Raw genomic sequence first — 21692 nt, 5'->3', positions numbered from 1 at the left:
ATGACTACACGGCATGAAGGGGACCAGTGACTGGCAAGAGGGGCTTGCCCTCAGGGCAGTGTCAGGAGTGCCAGCAGCAGGAGTGTTCTAAGAGTGATGGGGGAGCCCCTTCCTGTCCCAGAGCAGACAGCCCCTTCTCGTTGGGGAGGGTCAGCCCCCTGGAGGGCTGTGAGCCCAGCCTGACAAGCAAACTCCTACTTTCTTTGCAGCTTTTTGCCATGGTCTTTGCCATGTGCCTCTTCCGGGGCATCCAGTAGAGGGTGTGGCCTGAAGATTGAAGACTCACCCCACCCACCACTGCCCAGCACCCAATGCCCTCCCCTCCCCCTCGCCCCTGCCCTCTTGGCCCCGGGGAAGGAGGTGAGGCCATGATGAGTGGCTAGGAAATGGGGCAGAGGAAAATAGCTATTTTTTTAACAAAAAAAAATGAAGGCAAAACTATGGACTGATGTAGCCCATCTGGACTCCGGAACGGGCGCCATGGGGTTCTCCGCGGGGGCCCGGGCACCTGAACCCAGGATGCAGCCTGCACTAGAGACCAAAGCAACACCAGGGCCAGGCCCCCTCCTTGGTGCAGCCAGATCTGGCAGCCCGGGACCTGCGCCCTCAACTCACAGCTTCAGGATCTGGTGCCAAGGAAGTAATAAGGATTTAGGCAAGAAGGAGGCAAAAGAAAATTGTGGAGAAAGGTTGGCAAAGCCCACGGGCGCCGAGGAGACCTGGTCACCATGTCCTTGAGGACGTGGAACCTACGTGGAGTCCCCGGTCCTCCGAGGATGGAGTTGTCCCTGCCTCAGGCTGGGGCCAAGAGTGGGCTGCAGATGCTGGGTCCAAGGATGGCCCAGCCAGTAGGGTCCGTGCTTCCCCATCTGTTGGAGCAAATAATCTGGAAAGCCCAGAGAGGAGCAGTTTCTCAACCACAGTCACACAGCACGTGCGTGACAGTTCTGAACAAGAACCCCGCCATCCCCAGGCTGCCTGTCACTCCTTCCAGGGTTCTGTTGGTCCCAGCAGACCTACTGCTCACACCCCTCCCTGGCCTCTGCATCCTGGTTTCCCCAGAAGAGAGCAGGCAAGCTGGTCAGGAATTGCCTCTTCCCGGCTCCACAGCTAAGAAAATTCTGGACTCTGCCCTCCCTGCTCTCCCTGCCACCTCCCCACACTTTTCTCTAAGTCCCAGGAACACACACACATGCACACACACCACAGCCCGTTTTCTACACTGCCCACCTTTCCTCCACCAACTCCACCAATTCCCTGGCCCCCAGCGCTGGAAGGAACCCCCAAGATCATCTGGTTCTCCTCTCCTCACTCAGAACTGCCACTCAGATGTCTTCCACAAGATCCCTGCCAAGACTTCTCCACCTTCTTCTTGCACACCTCCAAGGACGGGGAGCTTACTACCTCCCAAGACAGGCTTCTCTTTGGACTGCTCTGACTTTAACATCAGCTCAATACACGGAAGAGGTTCCTGTTTTCCTGTGGTTCTGTCCATGGCATCCCACTTGCTCTCCTTGAGCCCCGTTATTTCCAGGCTAAAGAACCCCAGGGCACCTCATCATTTCTTCTGTGACACGGTTTTCCTGTCGCTTCGCTGTCCATAGCACATTTCTGAGTGTTTCCTCCAGGATCTGGCAGGGAGAGGTTTCCCCACAGACTCACTCACACCCACACAGCACCCACAAATCAGCCCCTCATGTGCAGGTCTCAAATTCTAGACCAGTGTTAGCAACTCTATTGCAAGATGCCTCGACCCTGATCAATCAGGAGTGGCTGCCAGAGGCTGTGCGGAGAACCTGAGGCTTGGTCTGGGCTCAGTGGGGGAGGACAGTGTAATCTTGATTAGTGATGTCTGCCAAACAACTCAAGCTTGTTGAGGGATGGGTGTGGAAGGGACAGTATGGTGCCTGCTCTCCTCTCTTCATTGTCCCTCTTCAGGGTCTGGGAAGAGCCCATTCTATCTCAAAGGCCCTGTGCCAGCTTCCAGCCTCCCCTCCAGCTTTCCAGCCACTGGGAGACAGAGCAGTGGCCTAGAGCCCAGCGCTCCCCTGCTCTGCCACCTACCCCCTTCTGAGATGGGGCCGGAGCTCTGTGCCTGCTGTAAAGATTTGGTTTGCCCCTCCCCCCATTTCTCCCCTTCCCCCTTGCACTCTGCTGTCCTCACCAGTCCTGGCCCACTGTGGGCTGGGTCTTTCCAGATTGTCCCTGTATCAGTCTGCCCTGGCAACTCCATAAATGATGTTATGAACTCCCTAGCGACTGGGCAACCCCAGGACCCAGGGGGCCGTGCAGCTTGTACCCCAGCGCAGGTCTCTAGACCACCCACAAATTGGCTTCAACTTCCTGGCAGAGGCAAAGGGCTGGTGTGTGGTTGACAAAAAAAAAAAGAAAAAAAAATCAGGCTGGCTAGGCAGGGCTTAGGGTCAAATTGGGCAGCTGTGTGACTTCAGTCCAGGGGCGCCCCAGGCGTCAGGGCGACCCATCTGGTCCCCACTGCCCAGGAGAATCTGGGGCCTTCAAGGTAAGAAGAGCCGGGCATCGGGCACCACCTCCTCCGGGCCCCCGAGAAGAAAGGCTGGTCGTTGAGGAACACCTGGGGGAGGCGGGTTTGAGGGCAGATGTAAGACCCTAATCCCCAAGGGCTCTCCAGAAAGGGGCCAAGGAGCCCTGATCTGCCCCCGCTGACCACGTTCTGGGGCCGTAAAGGGGAAGCAGGCGTCTCTGCTCTGTAGCATTAACGCAGGCTGGTAGCTATTTGCAAGGCTCCCAGCGGCCGTTCTCGGGGACACGAGAAGGCAAAGGCCAGCAGCCACAGTCCCTAATAGGTGCAGATGGCAATTTGGGGGCTGCTGGGGGAGGCGGGAGGGTAGGAAGTCTCTGTGCTGAGACTTCCTGACCCTGCTAACAGGCCAGGTGCCAGGGGAGACCTTGCACTTGGTCACATACCCCGCCCAGCACCGAAGGCCACCTTCTCTGCTTAGTGGCTGGGCACTGGGGCCCCTCCCCAGCCTCCCTTGTCCCCTCTCTCCTCTCCATGCCTAAGGGGCCCAGACAGAATCCCCCAAACCGGCCGAGGCCCAGCACCCCCATCTCCCTAGAAGCCCCCTCTTCCCCTCCCCGGTGGGTCCTATGTCTAAAGTCTATTTTGAAAACTAAGTGTTCCTTGTGGTAGGTAGCAGAGCTAATTTATCAAGTTTATTTCCTGTGAGCCTCCCTTTTTTATATTCTATATCAAGAGGAGTTTTTGTAATATAAAGCAGGACGCCCACACTGATGGTTTTGCACTGGTTTTTGTGACTGTTTCTTACAAAAAGAGAAAGGAACAAAGAATAAATAGTGACCGTGAGGAAAGGTGGTCTTGGTTTGGGGGCGGGGTGGGGAAGCTGGGCCGAGGCAGGAGGCTGGCAAGTGAACCGGGGAAGGGGCATTCTGGGTTCTCCCAAACCTTTAGGAGGGACAGAGCCAGGACAGCATCGTCCCAGCAGGCCCGCATTACCACCCCCGGGGACAAGGTCCTGCCACCCTCCCTCAGCTTGGCTGGCTCAGCCCCCGCGGACATCCGGCACAAAGCCCAGCTCCAGTGCCCGGACTTCCCCCTGCCCTGCTAGCCTCCCGAGGGAAATCTATCCAACAAGCCCAGCGGTCATTAGGACAGACCATCCACCGCTTGGCGGCATGCTAGCCAGGCCTCAAAGAGCATGGGTCAGCTCAGAGGACATGCCTTGGCTTGGGGGCACTGCCCACCAGCCAGTACCACTTCCCAAAGGCTGCCGTGGCTCTGGGCCTGCCTGGGGCTCGGCGGTTGGGGGCAGGATTCTGCAAAGAGGCACGAACTTCAGCCTCGAGAGACGGAGGCCAGGAGAGGACGGCCCCTCCTTAGTGTCTAGCCTCCCTTCCGCTCAGCCGCGGTTACCAGCAGCACAGCCTTGGGCGCCCAACCCGCTGGGCCTCTCTCCTCGGCTGTGTTAACAGCGGCGGTGCCGTGCTCCGCTGGGCACAGGCCGTGTCCCTGGACATGTGGCTGCAGGGACAGCTGGGCATGGGGGAGGGCAGCGAGGCCCAGCGTGGGCAGGGCCCGGGCCCAGGGCGCAGCAGCCAGAGCTGGGCTGCACCTAAGGACCAACCATCTCGCCCCCTAAACACTCTCTTCCAAGACGGGAAGCAAGTCTGGGGCCGGGGCTGCTTCTCTCCACATCTGTCCCCAGGACATGGGGGCTGCCATTCCTGGGGTGCCGGAGGGAAGGGGGGGCGTCGGGTAAAGGACTCACGGGGGGCACACAGGCTGCTGGGCCTGCAGGGGTCTTCATCTCTGAGGGAGCCAGCTGTCGGCCTCTTCCAGGGCATCTGATGGGGGCTGGGCATGAGAGGAGGCGGCTTGCTGAAATATTTCTATTTTTTGCCCCTGCTGAGCTTGAAGAGCACCCAGTCCTACCCAGCCGGGCCCCAGAGGCACCCCAGGCCAGAGGGCAGCACCCTGGGGAGGGGGGGGAGGGTGGACAAGGGGGCTGAGCCAGGTGTACCTCGGACCCTGGAGGACATGCCAAGTGATGAAGACATGCTTCTCTCTCTTCCTCAACCACAAACCCCGTCACTTACAGGTGGCCGCCATCTGGGGTTACCCGGGTGTCCATCTGTCAGGGCCGGCCTGTGGCTGAGGCCCTTGGCAGCCTCTGGACACAGGCCAGTTGGGAGAGGGGGCATCTAGGGGCCTTCAGGAGCTGCGTGGAGGCAGAGCAGCCAAGAGCGAGGCCCGAGGAGAGGCTGTGGCTGAGGACAAGGCCCTGCTACCTGCAGCCCACCTCACAGAAGGCGGAAGGGGAGGTGCCAGGGGTCAAAGGCGGACCCCTGCCTGCCAGCCCGCAGCGGCGCTGTGTGTTTAGGGGGCAGAGGGTCCCCTACATGTGGAGAGCGCCCGCATGGAAGGGAAGGGGCCCGGGGTCAAATTCTAAGGTTTTCCAGGCATGGGCAGAAGCCAAGTTCAGCTGCTTGGGCACTAGACTGGCTGGGGGCCTGGGGGAGAGCAAGGAGGCGGTCCACAGCCTCTCAAGAAAGAAGGGTCTTGTGACAGAGGGGCAGGAGCCTGGCCTTGGCCGGATGCCTGTGACTCAGGCTCTTCCTCGCGCATCTGTCCAGGGGATCCAGAGGCCGAGACACCCATGAACATGAGGCGTCACCGTGTGGGGGGAAGGATGGGGTGCAGAGGCTCCATCCCTCCCCAAACCTGAGGGCCCAGGAGATCACAGCGTTCGGGGAGTGCCCAGGAGGAGAGGAAGGCGGCCACTCCTGCCTGCCTGGGGCAGGGTCCTTCCTGCCTTCTGGAACCAAAGGGAAACCGAGGTCCCCAGGCCTCCCTGCCCCAGAGGGGCCCCTGGCCCGGCGGGCGGCTACACTTTCTTGGGTTTTCGGCCGACTTGGTAATAGTAGTAAACGCTGATGGCGACAAAAAGGAGGCGGCTGGCCAGGAGCAGCAGGATCCCTAGGGACACGAGGCCCGTCTCGGCGAGTGTGGCAGTGACCACTGTGGGAGAGAGGCCGGGGGGACACAGGTCAGAGGTGGGGATAGCCCTTACCCCAGCTCGGGATGCCATGGGCCTCAGGGTGGCTGCCTGACTGACCCCCGCCCTGAGCTGGGGCATCCTATCAGCTGCCCAACCACAGCAGGTATGGGGGGCGATCATGTGGGCAGAACTGGTTGTGTGCCATCACACCTGTGCTGGGTCCACAAATGAGCAGTGGATTGTGGGTGCACGGGCATGTATGCAGGAGGATACAGGCACCTATCAGCTGCGTGAGCACAGGTGTGCAGGTGTACAGGTCAACCCAGCCACACGAGTCCCTCCCCCTCGCACAGGTTTTCATCGCTTCCCAGAAAACAAGTGGCAAGAGTTCGGAGGCCAGGGGCCAAGCTGCCCGCACCCTGTACCCCATCAGCTTCCCCATCACTGCCCACCTCAGGACTCACCCAAGAACTGGACCGAGAAGTAGCAGGCTTCGGTGAGCAGGGTCCATCGGATGATGACCTTCTCAGCCGTGTAGAGAGCGTTCCACATGATCAGGGAGATGCCTGGGGTGGGGGACAAAGAGGGGAGTGGGGGGCGGAGTAGCCTGATCCACCTGCCCCCTTGGGGGACGGGCAGGGGGCCTGGTCCTCCACCCTTTGACAAAGTAGCCAGGATCCCGGACATGCCCTGCCCCCACTCCCACTGCTCAAATTAAAACTCCTCCGTCATCCAACCTGACCCATAACCCGTAACACTAGCTCTCCCATTGCGTGGCTGAAGGGCCTGAAGCTGCCCCAGTCCCCACCCCCCAACCCCACCCCAGAGCTACTGGCGCTGGCCCTTGAAGGTCAAGTAGAAGTGCAATTGGCACAAGGCTGGGGAAACTGCGTTGCAAAGTCGTGGAGGCCTTCTGAAACGGGGGCCTCAGGAGGTGCGGCTGGGGTCCGGGGCCCACCGTGGGATGTGGGGGAGGGAGGTTTGGAAGGCAGGCTGGATGCACCCCACAGATGACCCTGAATATCAGAGACCGGAAGGAGCTGGGACTTCAGTCTGTGGGTAATAGGGAGCCATAGAATGTTTTGGAGAAGAGGAGGGACACCCCCAGTGCTGGGTTTTAAATGCTGTCATTTAGCTTCCTAACAGGCACTGCTGCGTGTGACTCAGGTTGGAGAGGAAACAGAAGTGGTTCAAATGGGCGGTCCAAGGGCGAGGGTTTTACAGACACTGTTGATTTTGCCTCCTCCTCTGGGCTGTGAGGCCCTGGAGGGCGAAGCCTGGGCCTCTTTCATTTCTCTACCCCAATGCCTAGGTGGTACACTGCACACAGCAGGCACTCAATAAGTGCTTTGTCCCAGATGATGCTAAGGACAGTCCCAATCCCCTGGGGACAGTCTACCAGTGGCCACAAGATGGCAGCACACACCCAGCAGAGACAGACTTGTTGGCCGAAGCGTGGGTTCTGAGAAGGGGAGCCCCTGCACAAAGAAGGCTCCCCATGTTCCCTCGGCCCCTATGGGTCCCTCGGCTGCCTATCACCTCCCCAGAGTCTGCCCCAGCAATACTCACTGAGGAGGGCGCCGCCATAGAGGCGGATGGGGGTCTTGCTGGTCACCTGCACTCCATCAAACACTGCATCATAGAGCTGGTCAGGAAAGGTGAGGGCCTGCGGACAGCGGGCAGGAGGCTCAGGGTGAGGGGCTTTCTGTGGAAACTTCCCTGGACATCTCCTTCCTTTCCCCAGTAGCAGTCCAGGATCAGGACACTGACTGCCCCCGACCCCTCCCTTCCAGGACAGAAGATCTGAGGTTCCAGTGACAAGGAGTTGGGACCACGGACCACGGGAGCTAGGATGCTCCAGGGCAGGGGAGGGGGCCAGGTCCCAGGGGCGGGGCAGGGACTCACCATGATGGCAATGCCAGAGAAGAGCACAGCAGAGACAAGCTGCCAGACCCTGGGGAGGCGTGGAGAGGAAGGTCAGAGCCACCCCAGGCCCCGCAGAACCCTTCCCTCTCCAGCCAAGATGCCCAGGGATGGCTGGTCTGGGGGAGGGAATTTGACGGGATGGAACCAAAGACAAGAGTACACAGGGACAAGGCTGATGAGCCCCTCCCCCAGCCCTGTCCCCCACCAAACTCGTAATGCTCACCTTAGGCCCAAAGGCTCCCGAACAGCAAACTTCATCTCATTGCCCAAGACCTGGCTGATCTGTGGACACAGAGGGGTCAGAGGCAACCAGGCTGAAGGCAGCTCTGCCTGCCCAGTCTACTCACCCCCTCCCAGAGGCCCCTGGATGCCCAGGTGGCTCTGCTTAGCCAAAGGGTCACCCAGGCTGGGAGGGTCACACTGAGGCACACCCTCTCTTCCTCCTCTAGACACCGGGGCTTATGGGAAGCTGAAAATACAGTGGCTGAGGATGAAAGCTCAGAGGTCTGCCAGATGTGGGCTTGAAGGCTGGCTCTGCCACTTATTGGTGTGGCCCTGGGGAAGTCCTTAAGCTCTCTGAGTCTCAGTTTCCTCATCTGTAAAATGGGTTAATAACTGACCCTACATCTCCCAGGGTAAATAATGCTTATAAAGTAGCTGGTGCCATAAGAAGCAAATAATAAGCACTCAACTAATTCTAACGACCCATTTTCATTATTGCTACATTCCTCCGACATATCCATCAGACTTCTAGAAAATATGAGCTAAATCTGGAGGCTCCCTGCAGCTGTAACGGGTCTCAGCTATTCTCCTCAAACAGTGGGCCAGACCTGCCTCCCCAAATTGGTGGTCGGAGGCAGACCCCATGTGGCTGGTTCGAGGCCCCTCCGCCGAGCTCCGCCCACCTTGGAGCGGTGGACCTCCCCGTCGTCATCCTCCCCGCCCACGCCGAGGATCTTCCGGGTCTTCAGGCGGCTCACGAGGTCCGTCTGGCTGTGCTTCTTCATGAGAGGTGGGGGCTGCTTGGCTGCCATCTTGTCCTGGAGCCCGGCGTCTGTAGGAGGGCTGCAGGGAGACACCAGCCTCAGCCACGGGCCCTGCCCAGCTTCCAGATCTCAGAGGGCAGCCAGACCCCAGCCCAGGGCCTGGGGAGGCCTCCCCGTCAACCTGGGGCAGCAGGTGGACACTGGAGGAGGAATCTGAGGGTCCAGGTGCAGTACTGGGCTCCCTAACCACCCGACTGTGTGACTAAAAGGGTCAAGTCACTGCCCTCTCCTGGCCTCAGCTTCCTCACCTGTCAAATGCGTTAGGGCAGATGGTCCTAAGGCCTTCCAGCTCCGCCAGCCCGTCTGGCCTAAGTGGATGTGGCACACCCCAGACGACCAGGCAGGAGGGAGCCTTACAGACAGCCCTGGAGGAGGTATAGGCCCAGGACAAGGCATTCAGGCCTGGATAGACTGTACCCAAAGGTTCCTGGGGGCAGGGGGTAAATTGGGGCCTGGGTCAGCCTTGCCAGAAGAGGGAAGGGTCTACCCAAGCCTGGGTAGGGCTCCTGAGTTCTGGAGTCCAGGCCGCCACTGAACTTTTGCCCAGACAATTCCTCTGCCCAGCAAGCTCTCCCACCCACCCTCCCAGACATCCTCCCTCTAACCTGCCAGCGCTGAAAACAAGGGGAGGGGGTGACCCCAGGACCCAACTGAGCCAGAGGAGGGATGGCCAGGAGAGTTGGCAGGGCTGTGGCAGCAGTTCGGGCCTTGCCCCTCCCTGCTCTCCCCTCACCCCCCCAGGTCTGCCCACGATCCTTGATGGCCCCCAACCTCCGGCCTCCCCCCAGCTCCACCTCAGACCAGCTCTTGAGCACCTACTGTGTGCCGGGCAGTGGAGACGCTGATGTGAGTTGAGTGGCCGTCCTCACCTTCAGTCAGCACAAAATCTATGTGGAGGAGACAACAGTGTAAACCACAGTGAGGTAAAGGTTTCCAGAAGCTGGCCCTGAGTGGGCTCCCGTGATCTTGCCGCCCTGCAAGATGGGTACTATTTACACCCATTCTACAGATGAGAAAACCAAGTTCAATGAGGCTCGATAGAAGACCGGGTTGAAAAATGGTAGTACCCCCACCCTATCACGTGCTGCACCAGTGCTGGGTGCCTCCCATATCCCTGCACCTCTTTCCCACCCACAGCTACTCTCCAGCAAGGCAGGAAAACCACCCCCGATAACAGACAGGGCTCAGAAGTTGCCTGTCCCTCAACCAGGACCTGAGGTGGGCTTGCTGGACCCCCCCCGACCAGGCATCAGACTCAGGTCTTTGTGTGGCCCCCCGCAAGTCTCACCCTCTCAGCCCCAGCCAGAGGCAGGGCACAGAAATGTCCCCAGGTCACCTCCAGTTTTCCAGCCTCTAAGACACTAAGACCCAGTGTCTTAGAACAAAATAAAGCACCCAGCAAATAAACATCAGAACAAAGAATCAAACGGTGGGGTGTCTGGATAACATGGCTTTACACTGGATGAACTGGGCAGGGAGCATACCAGCTCGAGTTTGGAAATAATGGCCAAGGTCATTACTGGAGGTCTTTAGTGAGTAACGTCCAGGCCCCACTGCCCTTCTAAGCCCCCTGGCCTAGTCCCTCACCTGTAAAACAGGCACAGCTATGCTTTCCTCTCCCACGCATATACATCCCGGGGAATGGGAGGCGGCGGCTGGTGGTGACCAGGAAGGCAGCTCAATGAATGGCTGATGCTGGGCAGCCGGGGCAGCCGCCTGGGGTAGCGAGGGTTTAACCAGGCTCCTCGGTGGGGGGGCCCGGGCACTGTCACAACACCTCAGCCGCTCGCTACCACCTTCTGGTGGATCCAGGTAGAAGCTATAATCAGCCTGGCGTCCCTCCCACTTGCCAGGTGGACCCGCGGGAGGCTGCCCCCAGGGAGCCAGCAAGCCATTGGCCCCTCACCCATCCCTCCATGAAGGAAGCCCCAGGCGGGCTGGTCGCCACCCTTCCTCTTCCGGCCTCCGCTCTGGCCTTCTATTTGTTAATTTGCATACGGTGAAATGAACCTCTTTGGGGTCTGTAGTTATATGAATCTTAGCACATGTATAGATCCAGGCAACCACCGCCTCCAAATCAGGACCCAGGGCAGCTGCATCACCAGTCAGACCCTCCCCTCACCCCAGGCAACCGCTGATCTGTTGTCTGTCACTGTAGTTTTGTTTCTGTTTTTTCAAATGTGTTACATAAATGGATTCATGTAGTATATAACCGTGGATACTGGCTTCTTTCATTCAGCATCATGTCTTTGAGACTCATCCAGGCTGCTGTGTATATGGACGTTCCCTTCCTCTCGGCAGGAGAGTGGGAATCCATGTACCAGTACCTGGCGTCAACGTACCAGTTCCTTTACCCTGTCACTCACTGAAGGATGTCTGAGTTGTTTCAGAGTTTGACAATTATGAATAGAGCTGCTATAAACATTCATGTGCAGGTTTTGGTGTGACCATGAGTTTTCATTTCTCGAAGGTAAATACCTGGGCGTGGAATTTTATTGAGTTATATGGTAAATCTACGTTTAACTCTAGAAGTGCCAGACTGCATTCCAGAGCAGTGAACCATTTCCTTTTCCCCACAATGCATGAGTGTTCCCTTACCCCCCATCCTCGCCAGCACCAGGTATGCTCAGACTTGACTTAACCCTTCATATAGGTCTCCATAGTGTTTTAACCCTTCTCACCCAGGCCGGCCAGGCTGCCTGACTCAGTCCTGCTGTGTCCCTTACTGCCCATGTTTAGTGGACAAGTCACACTGCTCTGAGCCTTGGTTTTCCCCATCTGTGAAATGGAGCTGTAATTCCCAGCTCCTCGAGATCCATGGGCAAAAGGAGAAGCTTGGTCAAGAGCACGCAGCACAGCACCTACACATTTAAATGAAAGGACTGCATTAGTGAGGATGTGCTGTGAGCCATGTAGGGGTGGTGGGACTGGGTCCCTGCCCTTAAGTAGCTTGCAGCCTGAGTGGGGACAGGGATGCTGATCTGTCAGGCACGAATCAGGGCAAGTTGCTTCTCTGAGCCCGTCTTCTCATCTGTGAAATGGAAACAACAATCCTTACATCTTCCCTAGGCCTGGTCAAAGCAGAAACAAAATAACGGACAGAAAGTATTTTATAAAGTGCCAGCTAACTGCTAAAGCCAGAAGAGCTTAGCTGCAGAAGCCACACTCTCTGAGTTCAAATCCCAGGGCCACCACTTCTTAGCTGTGTGCCTGTGGGCAGGTCACTTACACTCTCTGTGCCTCAGTCACCCCATCCATAGTTGGGGAAGCAAAGGGTCTTCCCTCACAGGGATGCTGTGAGAATCTAAGATGTGACCCCCGTGAAGGGCGTAAGGTAGTGCCTGGCCCGCACCAAGTGCTTGGTTGAGATGGGCACTTAGACACAGACACCCCCTCCTCCCCACGTCCCCCATGTAGCAGGGGCTCTGGGGTGGAGGCCAGGAAGCATCAGGAGAGGGGCCTAACTAGCATTTCCTAACGTCTCCACCCCTTGAGCAGAGCCCCCAGACCTCAATCCCATGGCGTAAGGCTGACACTCAGGCCACAGCACTGCAGGCCTGGGCTGTGTCGGCAACCCCTGCTCAGAGGGTCGGCTGCCTTCCTCCGCCCGATGGTCCCTCCCCACCAACACAGACACAGGGCTCCCCTCGGCACCACAGGCCCAGGGCTGGTACAGAAGGGGGGCTACAGGGCAGGGTCCTGGGCTCCATTTGACTTCCGGTATCACTCCGGCACAGCCGTCAGGTACCTGGGCTGGTGGGACCCACTGCGGCCGTACACAGAGCCCAGAGCCCAGCCGCAAGCTCACCACCAACAAAGGGCCCTACAGCCTCCCAGGGAAAGCGGGATCTTAAATGTCATCTCCAGGGAGCAAGGTCCCCAGCACCTGGCCCTACAGAGTTAAGTGCTCTGAGCCCTGAGTCCCATTGTTCCTTCATCCGCAGGACTGGACCCCACCTGGAGAGGGCAGGCGGGCAGCTGCCACACTCACACACTCACATACACACACACACGCACGTGTGCGCACAGCAGCCCCTAAGCACCCCACCGCCGAGACACACCACACACCCCCTCTGATCTGCCCATGAACTTTCCTCCCTTTCAAGGTCACTCCAGGTAGGACTGGCCCCATTGTAACCTAAGAGAGGACAGAGGACAGCTCCCCCACTCCCTCCTTGTACCCCAGCTGAACTGGCTTTGGGACAGCCAGACCTGGGTTCAAATCCTGGTTCTGTAGGACACCGCAGCTCTCCCAGCCTCAGTTTCTGCCCCTGTGCAATGGGGCTGATGAGAAGGCCCAATCTGCAGAAGGGCTGGAGGAGATATAACAGGCGATACCTTGTGGCAGAGTGCCCTGCCCGGACCCAGGCAGGGCCCCACTCCTTCTCCTTCCCTCTCCTCACTCAGCCGTGCACAGTGGAAAAAGCCTGCCTGTTACAGCCGTCATGCTTCCTTTCCCAGGCCCCTGTGCCTCCTGAAGGGCCCCCAGGGCTCCCCGGGGGCCAGGCTGGTGCCAGGCTGCCCAAGGCTAGGGGAAAGGCTGGGAGGAGGGCCGCCCTTGCTCCTAGATGCTCACTTGGGAGGCCCTGCCAGGTAAGGAGAAGGGGAAATGTGGATGGCAGCCCCCAGACCCCGTGTTCACGATCCTCTGCATTCTGCCCCTGGCCAGCCTCTCTGACCTCAATTCCCAATGAACTGGGAAATCACTGTCCTTTGAACAGGTGTTCTCCCTTCTGAACCACTGCCTTCCACTCCCTCCATCCTGATGCCCCCCGTTCCTCAGGGTCTTTGCATGCCCCTTCCTCCAGGGAGCCTTCCCAGGGCACAGTGCCCCTCCCCTCTCTGGACCCTCAGTGGCAGCCAGGGCCACTTCCGGACCATCCTCATCATCATTTCAGGGCTCCCCGAGACCCAGTGATCTGAAGGCAGGGCTGGTATCGTGCCCACCTGAGAGCCTCCCGCTGGCCCCGCTGGGCACAGAGGCACTTTGGCATCAGAGGCAAATGAGGGACGGTCAGGCCAAGGCAAGCAGGTCCCCCTAACTCTACCCACAACACTCAGGATCACACTCAGTTAGACCTGGCAGGGCCCAAGGGGAGGCTCTGCTCCACACACATGCTGGACACGCTGGACAGGCCAGAGAGCTGAGGCCCAGAGCGGACAAGCTCTGCCCCAGGCCACATGTGAGCTGGTGACACAGGAGAGCCGGGAAGGAGCTTTGTGGTCAGGCAGAGCTGGGTTCCAGTCTGGTACCTCCTCTGGCCAGGTGACCATGCGCAAGCAGGTCAGGGGGGTGCTGAAGACTCCAGGAGAGTAGATGGGGTTTTCCATGGCATCTGGGGTGCCCAGGAAATGACTGGAGGTTGGGTGAGAACGTTGGGCGAGACCCCACTACCACCTCAGAGAGCTGCAGCCATCTCTAGGTGAGTGCCACGGGGCAGGGGTTACTGATGGTTTTGTTCACCTGGCCTGGACCAGGTGAACACCAGGCATGGGAGGAGCTCAACAAAAATTTGGGACAAAGTAAAGTTGGGGGAAGGGTTTCGAGGCCCCCTGCTAGCCGAGATCTGACCCCGTGTAGCCCCTTCCTCCTTCCTCATCTGAGGCCAGAAAAGAACATCCCCAAAGAGCTCCTAGCGGCGGCGGCAAGACAGAAGGGGCCATGATGGCACAGAGGCCAAGCAGAGCCTCGAGATCGGACCAGGAAGGGAAGGGCTCATGGGGGGACGGAAGGAGTGTTACAAGTGTCAGGGGAGGGGCGGGGGCGGGCATATACTTAATGATGAGGCAAACTTGGACTCAAACCCCCAACTCTTTCTCTTAATTGCTCTGTGACCTCAGGAAAGTTACTTAACCTCTCTGAGCCTCCATTTCCTCATTTGTGAAACCACACGACGACTTCTTAGCTCACAGGGTTGTGATCAGGCAGACTGAGAAAAGGCAGTGGAGGGGCCTGGTCCCTGGTATGCACTCCCCAAAGGACAGCAATTAACAATATTAAAGGGGTGGCTGTCCAGGTGCTGCCCTGGCAGCAGATCCGATGGGGCTGAGACATCTTTCCCATGCCAGTCCTGGAGGACCTCTCCCAACCCCCCTGTAGCCTTCTCAGGAAGCCTGGTTTCCATAGAAACAGATGGACTGCAGAACTGTCCCCTTCATGGAGAATGTGCCACCATGAGGGCTGGCTTAGGAGGGGCTGGGGGAGAGGAAGGGGTCTGGGGCCCAGAGCACCCACCAGCCGCCGAGCCTCCGGTGATTCAGGGGGGAGTCATTGCTGTTGAGTATCAGAGCCAAGAACCACTTCCTTTGCAAACAAGACCCTCTGCTGGAGGGGCAGCATACCTGTCCCTCCCCATCTGGTAAGGAGAAATGCCCCCAAAACATCCTCCCAAGGAAAGGAGGCAGGGGACCAGTACTTCTAGACCAGGAATTCCATGTAACCCCCACAGCCCTGTGAGAACAGCTGTACTATGGCTCCCATTTTAGAGATGAGGAAACTAAGGCCCAAGGGACTTACGTATGTGTCTTTTGGGGGTAAGTGGCAGAGCTGAAATTCAAACTAAGTTAACTGTGCCTAACTGGATATTCAGATAGAAGCTGGTGTACGTGCACGCGTGTGCATGAGCACACATGTACATGTGCGTGTGGTAGGGGTGTGGTGTGGTGAACACGACATCCAAAAAGAACTAAGCTCTAAGCCATCTTCCCCATCACATCTCCCCGTGAAAGTCCCTGGCAGGTTGCCAGCATCTGAACCCCTCCCTGGGGTCCAGCCTCCTTTGGATTAAGGCCCTGTGACTCCAGCAGGACCTGGGAAGGGCTACAAAGGAGACCCATTGTTTGGTTATCACGTTGGTGCAAAATAGCTGGAAATGGGGTCTGGGACACACAGCACAGGAGAGGGGGCAGTGAGAGACGGAGCCTCCCGGCCCTGGGCAGAGGGAAGGGGAGGCAGGGAGAGCCCCAGCAAGGGGACCATGCGGGCTGGAGGGTCCACAGCCTGCATCATCCTTCCTGTGGTCCCTTCCTGGGGCAGCCCATCAGCCCCTTGGGCGAGATGGGGTCTAAAGAACCCCCAGCCCAGAACCCTCCACCGGGGCCCTCAGGCAGAGTGAATCTCAAGGATCCAAATCTCTGGGTTCTGCATCATTAGTCCTGTGTCTTTGGGCAGATTAACTTCCTGGAGCCTCCATTTCTTCACTGTAAATGGGGTGACAATGCCTGACTTACTAGGTTGTCAGCAGGGTTGAACTAAACTAGGAAGTCACACAGCTGCTTCACCGACATCATTATCACAGTGGCCTCTGGGGTGCAGGTTTTGCCGGTGGGCGTTTCCTCAGGGTACCCGGGCTAAGGGAAGAAGCTGAGGAGAGGCTGCCACGTGGCAGGGCTTCCTTGCAGTGTATCCCTCGAGAGCAGAGTGCAATTATTCTAAAGGCCAGCCTGCCTTAGGCAGCCTTGTCTCTCAAGTAGCCGGTGAGCCAGTGGAAGGCGGGGCTGCATCACCCATCTCTCTCTGTACCAGCATCACCACCGGGCTCAGGGCTCTGTGTCAAGGGCAAGGATGACAGAGTAGAACTGGCGGGGGAGAAGAACACGATGCGAATCCTGCTGGGGTACAAACCAGTCCCCGTGACAAAGCTCTGTAGTCAAGAAAGGGATTCCACACCCCATTTCCAAGAACTCCAGGAACACATTAGCTGGCAACACAGGACGGGTTTGACTGAAGCTGGAAGGCTGAGCCCTGAGTCACTGGGCTGGGACACAGGACAGCTGAGGTCACCAACAGATTCTGCCATCACAGGTAAGCCAGGGCCGGGCTCTGGGACTCAGCTTCCTCGTCTGAAAAATGGAAGTGTGGTCTCCAGGGCCCCTCCTGGCTGTGATATTCCGGATCTGGCTTCCAAACCTTGTCACTCACCAGCCACACTCCAGCTCCAGCAAAGACCCCAGCACAAGCTGCCCCGCCCCCAAGTCCTACCACCTCTCTCACCGGCTCTGGAAACACACATTTTGCTATTTCTCTACCAGTTCTCTTTCTTTCGAAGCTGCCGAATTTCCAGAAGGACAGAGGAAAGCTCACATTTTCATCACAAATATCTCCAAGCCCTCAGGGACAGAAAAAATAAACATTCCCTGCTGTGCTGGAGCGGGTGAGAGGGCAGGGCAGGACAAGAGGTAAGAAGGAGGGGACATCCCTGGGGGCCTCACCCTCTGAAACTGCTGTGTGGGCAAGGGGCTGTCCAGGCCTCGGATGGCCATCCGCTGCCACACAGAAGTCACTGAGAGGGGCTTCTCTGTCCCTACCGCCACTCACAAAGGGCAGAACACATGGAGAATTCCTGTCCTTCCCAACCCAGGAGTGGGCCAGCCTCCCCCTCAGCCCAGTGACCACATCAGGGCCCTCAAAGGCAGCTGGTGCTTCCAGATCCCATGGGGCCAGAGCTCTTGTGAAAAGGCAGTGGCCATAACCCTCTCCCCTCCCACTCCTTCCACCTCCCCCACCCCTGTAGATGCTCAGAAACTTGGAGAGGAGGAGAGAAGGGCGGGAAGGGAGTTCTGTGAAGAGGTGTCCCACTATTTTGAGCCAACTTTTTCATAAGCAAGTAGTTATTTGCCCTTTGGGTGGGTTGGGGGAGGTAAGCAGAAGGATCCCTGTACTTTTCCCAGTACCCTGATGGGCCAGAACCACAGTCCAGAGCTAACCATCTCCCCCAGGGTTTGGGGGGCTCTGGCATGACTCAAAAGGCCTGTGCTGATATCCTGGCTCCACCACTTATTAGCTGCATGGCCTTGGGCCAGTGATACTACCTCTCTGGGCCTCAGTTTCCTCATCTGTTAAATGGGTGTAATAATGACACCCACCTCCCACTGATGAGAAGATGCACAAAAAACTCCTAAAACAGTTCCTGTTTATAGTGAACGCTCAAAAATAATGCTGCTCTTATTTTCAGACAAGGAAATTCAACTTCTTTGCCTCAGTTTCCCCCTTGACCATACCAACTTCAGAACAGGTCCCCTTGTAGAAGCCACATGTGGATACAGAGTGCGGTGCTTACAAGGCAGTGGCCACAGGAAGGAAATGGGAAGAAAGAGAACCAGGGTCACTCTGGCTCAGGGGGAAGATGCTGCCCTGAGTGTACTGACAACAGGTGGGCAAGGGGAACCTGGGAAGGGGGCTGGCAACAGCCTGCAGAATATGGAGCCCCTTGGGGTGCTAAGCCTGGGTGGCTCCCCTCCATATCCCCAGCACTCGGCCAGGCCTGGCCTTCGCAGGGGCAAAACCATGGTTGTGAATTAATGGTTGAGATGCAGGGTGAAGGGAAAACTATTACGGGCTAGGAGTCAGAGCATTAGGCACCCCACCCTGCGGCTGCCGCTCCTGGGCAGCTTGCCCTGGGGTTACTTATGCTATCTCTGAGCATCACTGCCCTCATCTGTGAAATGGGGAGGCTTATCCCCTCTCAGCCAGCCTTGTCTCCTATCCCTTCCCCACCCGCTCACTCTACCCTAGCCACACTGGCTCCTTACAGTTCCTCAAATACAGCGGGCACATTCCAGCCTCAGGGCCTTTGCACAGGCTGTTCTCGGCCAGATCTTTAGTCCCTGAAGCTGTCCCCACAGCTCACTCCCTCAAAACTTTAGCTCGTAAGTCACCTCCTCAGGGAGACCTCCCTGACCACCCTATTTAAAATGGCGACCTCACCCCTGGCCTCAACACCCCCCAACACTCAACTTTTCCCCCTCACCTCCCAATATACTATATAATTTGCTTATTTACTTTATTAGTTATTTGCCCCTCCCCCACTGTGTCAGCTCCAGAAGGGCAAGAATCTTTTAATTTTGTTCACAGCTGTCTCTCAGGGCCTAGAACTGTATCTGGCACTCTGTTCATTAAGTCATTTTTGGCCCAGCCCTCACGAACATTTTGTCCAATAAATGAAAGAAAGTAAAGAGCAGTTCAGTGCTGTGTGAATATCACAGGTCACTGTCAATTCCACTGTTCCTCCCACCCCCAACCCCTGGACTGGCAGGCCCTTCCTCCAGCAGACACAGAGGAGGGCTACCATAAGATCCTGGGGGAGGGGAGGCAGTTGAGTGTGGGGTTGGAGAACTTGGGGTGTGGGTGGCGGGCCTGAGCTGTGGATCCAGGAGGTACTGACAACCAAACATGGGTGGAGGGCTTTGGGCCTCAGCCCTCCACTCCTAATTTAGGGCAGATTAAGCTGACAGCATGTGGGCAGAAAAGGAGAAGTCAGGTCGGCTGGTTCCCAAGACAATGGGGCCAGGAGGGCACCTTGGGGGACAGAGGGCCCCTTTTACAGATGGGATAACAGAGGCCTGGAGAATACGTAGTCTTATTTACTAACAACCCAACGAGAAAAATCTTTGCTCCCCCTGGGCGAAGTGTGAGGCCGGGCTAAAAAAATGGACTCTGCCTCCCTCTGGCTCTCCAACAACCCTCTCACCTCCCTCCCCACCCCCTCCCCCATCCCTATGTCCCTGGCACTGCGAGCTGGAGGAAGAGAGGGCGTCGGCTCCCTCTCCACAGACCACCAAGACTGGAGGTCCAAGAGGCCTCTCAGTTGGGGTGGGCATCCCTGCAGCCCCGGTGCCTTCTCCCCGCAGGGCAGCCCCACCGGGAAAAGTTTGTCTGAAGGAAATCAACCAGGAAGTGAGGGGCGGTGGGGCGGCGAGCCGGCCTTGGCCGTCGACTCTGGGCTCTGGGCTACAGAGACGCCTCGGGGTTCAAGGCCTCCACCCTCCACCCGGCTCCCGCCCCCGCCGCCTTCGCTCCGGCGTAGAAATCCGCTCCCTCCGGGGCCTCGAGGAGGCGGCGGGAGCCCGGGACGGGGTAGGGGCGGGGGAGGGCGGAGCGAGAGGACGCCGAGCTAGTGCCCAACCGTGATAGGGGCGTCGGGGGTGGGCGAGGCGGCCTGGCGGTTCCCCTACGGACCCCCGGAGTGGGTACGAGTATACCGCCCAAGGCGGGCAGTCCCAGGCTATTCAGCGCCAGGACAATGGCACCACGCTGCCCCCGTCCGCTGAGCCCGTCCGCTGAGCGCGCGACTTGGGAGAGAGTGGGGAGCGTCGATCTCCACCTGTCCTTCCCCTAACCTCCTCCCAACAACTGGGGCTTAGGCTCGGCTTCCGATTCTGCTCCCCCCACCCCTGGAGACTGGGGTCTCCCGGTCTTGCTCCTCCCCCCTCCAATGTGTCCTTTATCTCTCAGCTCCAGATACCCACCCACTTTCATAGAGGGCTGGGGGCTCCAGGCGGGAGCTCCTGGCTGTCGGACGCCTCCGGTGCTCTGGCCCAGCACTCCAGCCCCCACGGTCCCCCGAACCAGAAGGTCGGGCCAGACTTATGGGCAGCGGGAACCCCGCCACCTCCAACCTCGACCCAGCAGGGGGCGAGGAAGGGGACTTGCAAGTTTGTGCCGCACACACCCCGGACCCGGGAACAATGGAGGGAGGACGGAGACAGGGATGGAGGGGGGAGGGGACAGAGAACCGAGCGCGGGGACCGAGTCAGACCCCAGGGAGGGAGAAAATGCTTTCCGCTCGGTTTCTCCCTCGCTCCGAAGCGGAGAGCGCGAGCCCAAGAGGCGGAGGCGGAGGGCGGAATAAACCGTCCTAGAGGGAGGAGACGGCGGAGGGAGGAAGCCGGGGAAGAGAGGGAAACCGAGTCAGAGGAAAGGGAGCAAGCGGAGAGCGCGAAGGAGAGGACCTGAAGGGACTGCGGGACGGCGCCCGGGAGAACCGCGGAGGGGGGAATCCCTGGAGTCCCGGCAGAACCCTCCGGCGCCAAGAGGTGCTGGGGCGCCCGGCTCGCGCGCACGGGGTCCTCTCCTCGGCGGTCCCTGCGGCCGCAAGAGCCCCAATGGGCTGCGCTGCGCAGGCACCGGCCAGCTGGCGGCGGGAAGGGAAAGTGCTAGGCTCCGAAGCGGCGGCGGGGAGCAGAACTTACGTTCCTAGCGCCTGCTGGCGCCGGCGCTGCGCGGAGCTGGCGTGCCAGGGGGACTCTCGGGCCCTCGGTCGACTCACATCGCGCCGCCCGCGCCGGGCAGGGCAGGGCCGGCTGGACTACGCGCGGCGCCCAGCGCGGCGGGGCTTTGCCCGAGTCTGGCGGCCCGAGCTGGTCCCTCCTCTCAGTTCCGTGCACAAGCCAATGGCGCGCCGTCCCCTCCCACGCGCCGCGCTGCCTAGCCCCCGAGGGTGGCCGCCGGGGCGGGCGGGAGAGAAGGGTTGGGGGGACTGGGCTCCCGGGCTCCCCAGCCGAGGCTTTCCCGGAGATCGCCTGCGGGGGGCGCGCTCACGCCCCGGGGGAAGGCGGTTGGGAATCCGAACAGAGGGCCCGCGCCGCCCAGGGAGACTTTCGTGGCAAATTCTCCAGACTGCGCCCCTTTCGGGAGACTATCAACACCCTCGTAGGTTGGCAAGCCACCTTGTCTTAAATATCCCTGGGGTATCGCCTGGGGCCTAGGCCAGTGTCTAAAACGGAAAGGAATGCTTTGGCTGGTAGATACCCAAGTGTGTAATAACACAGTTACACAGCAATGGTCCCCGTCTGCTGAGCGCCCGCTCCGTGCCAGGCACCGTGTGCTGAAGGAATTACAAGTGTTAACTCGTGCTTCTCACAACTACCTATGAGGCCGGGATGATTGCTCCCATTTTACAGACGGTGGTTGTTAATGTTTTCTTTCATTTAGTCTTCTGGCTTCCAGCCTAGGCTCACCGTTTCTAGTCCTCCCTTGCTTGGTGTGACTTTGTCAAGTAACATGACACCATCAACACCCCCCCCACCGCCACACACACACACACACACACACGCACACGCACACACTCGCACACCTTCATCCTCCAGCCTAAAATCCAGCCTCAGCTAAGTTGCTACAAATTGCACTCAAGGCACAAAGATCTTAGCTGGGGCTCATTGGTACGTGGAGGAGGGAGGAGGCACAGTGGCAAGACCTTTTGTGTCCGCACATCCTGTGGAGGGCAAGGGGGGTAAGAATGGAGTTTGGGGGTCCTGGAGGCTCTCTGGGAGCCTTTCAGCCTAAAACAACTAGATTCCTACAGCAATTCCCCCCCCCCACAAGATTCTGAGCTCATTTCAATCCTTTGTGACTAGTAATGTGTTTCCCCACCCCAACTCCCACCAACCTCCTTCATAGAAAAGAACACCTGCATCTCTTTATCTTGGCTGATGGTCACAATGG

At 58.6% G+C, this 21692-nt stretch overlaps 2 protein-coding genes across 3 annotated transcripts in view; one reads left to right on the top strand and one right to left on the bottom strand.

The window, feature by feature from the left end:
- The window catches only part of TSPAN18 (tetraspanin 18), a 182209-nt gene extending 178864 nt beyond the window's left edge, over positions 1–3345 (top strand). The window contains exon 11 of the mRNA XM_022592188.3: positions 210–3345. Within this exon, the coding sequence (XP_022447896.1) occupies positions 210–257 (48 nt within the window). The 3' untranslated portion in view covers positions 258–3345. The remainder of the gene's footprint in view (positions 1–209) is intronic.
- On the bottom strand, positions 3145–20647 carry TP53I11 (tumor protein p53 inducible protein 11). 2 transcript variants are annotated; one of them, XM_022592190.3, is made up of 9 exons: positions 20441–20647; positions 9290–9357; positions 8719–8897; positions 8330–8489; positions 7648–7706; positions 7404–7452; positions 7068–7164; positions 5963–6064; positions 3145–5518 (listed from the first exon to the last, which is right to left on the bottom strand). In XM_022592190.3, exons 4-9 carry the CDS (start codon positions 8456–8458, stop codon positions 5385–5387), a joined length of 570 nt encoding a protein of 189 aa, XP_022447898.1. In that variant the 5' UTR covers positions 8459–8489; positions 8719–8897; positions 9290–9357; positions 20441–20647; the 3' UTR covers positions 3145–5384. The 2 variants fall into 2 exon arrangements, with proteins under 2 accessions (XP_022447898.1, XP_022447897.1); XM_022592189.3 differs by lacking the exon at positions 8719–8897 and having other exon boundaries at positions 3146–5518; positions 20441–20645.
- Positions 20648–21692: the final 1045 nt, after the last annotated feature.

Source organism: Delphinapterus leucas, chromosome 7 (assembly GCF_059928025.1).
Source record: "Delphinapterus leucas isolate spDelLeu-1000000601 "Yukka" chromosome 7, BTC_Dleu_Yukka2, whole genome shotgun sequence".
NCBI lineage: Eukaryota > Metazoa > Chordata > Mammalia > Artiodactyla > Monodontidae > Delphinapterus > Delphinapterus leucas.
The sequence above is the reverse complement of the archived record's forward strand: the minus strand, read 5'-3'. Positions and strand labels throughout refer to the sequence as shown.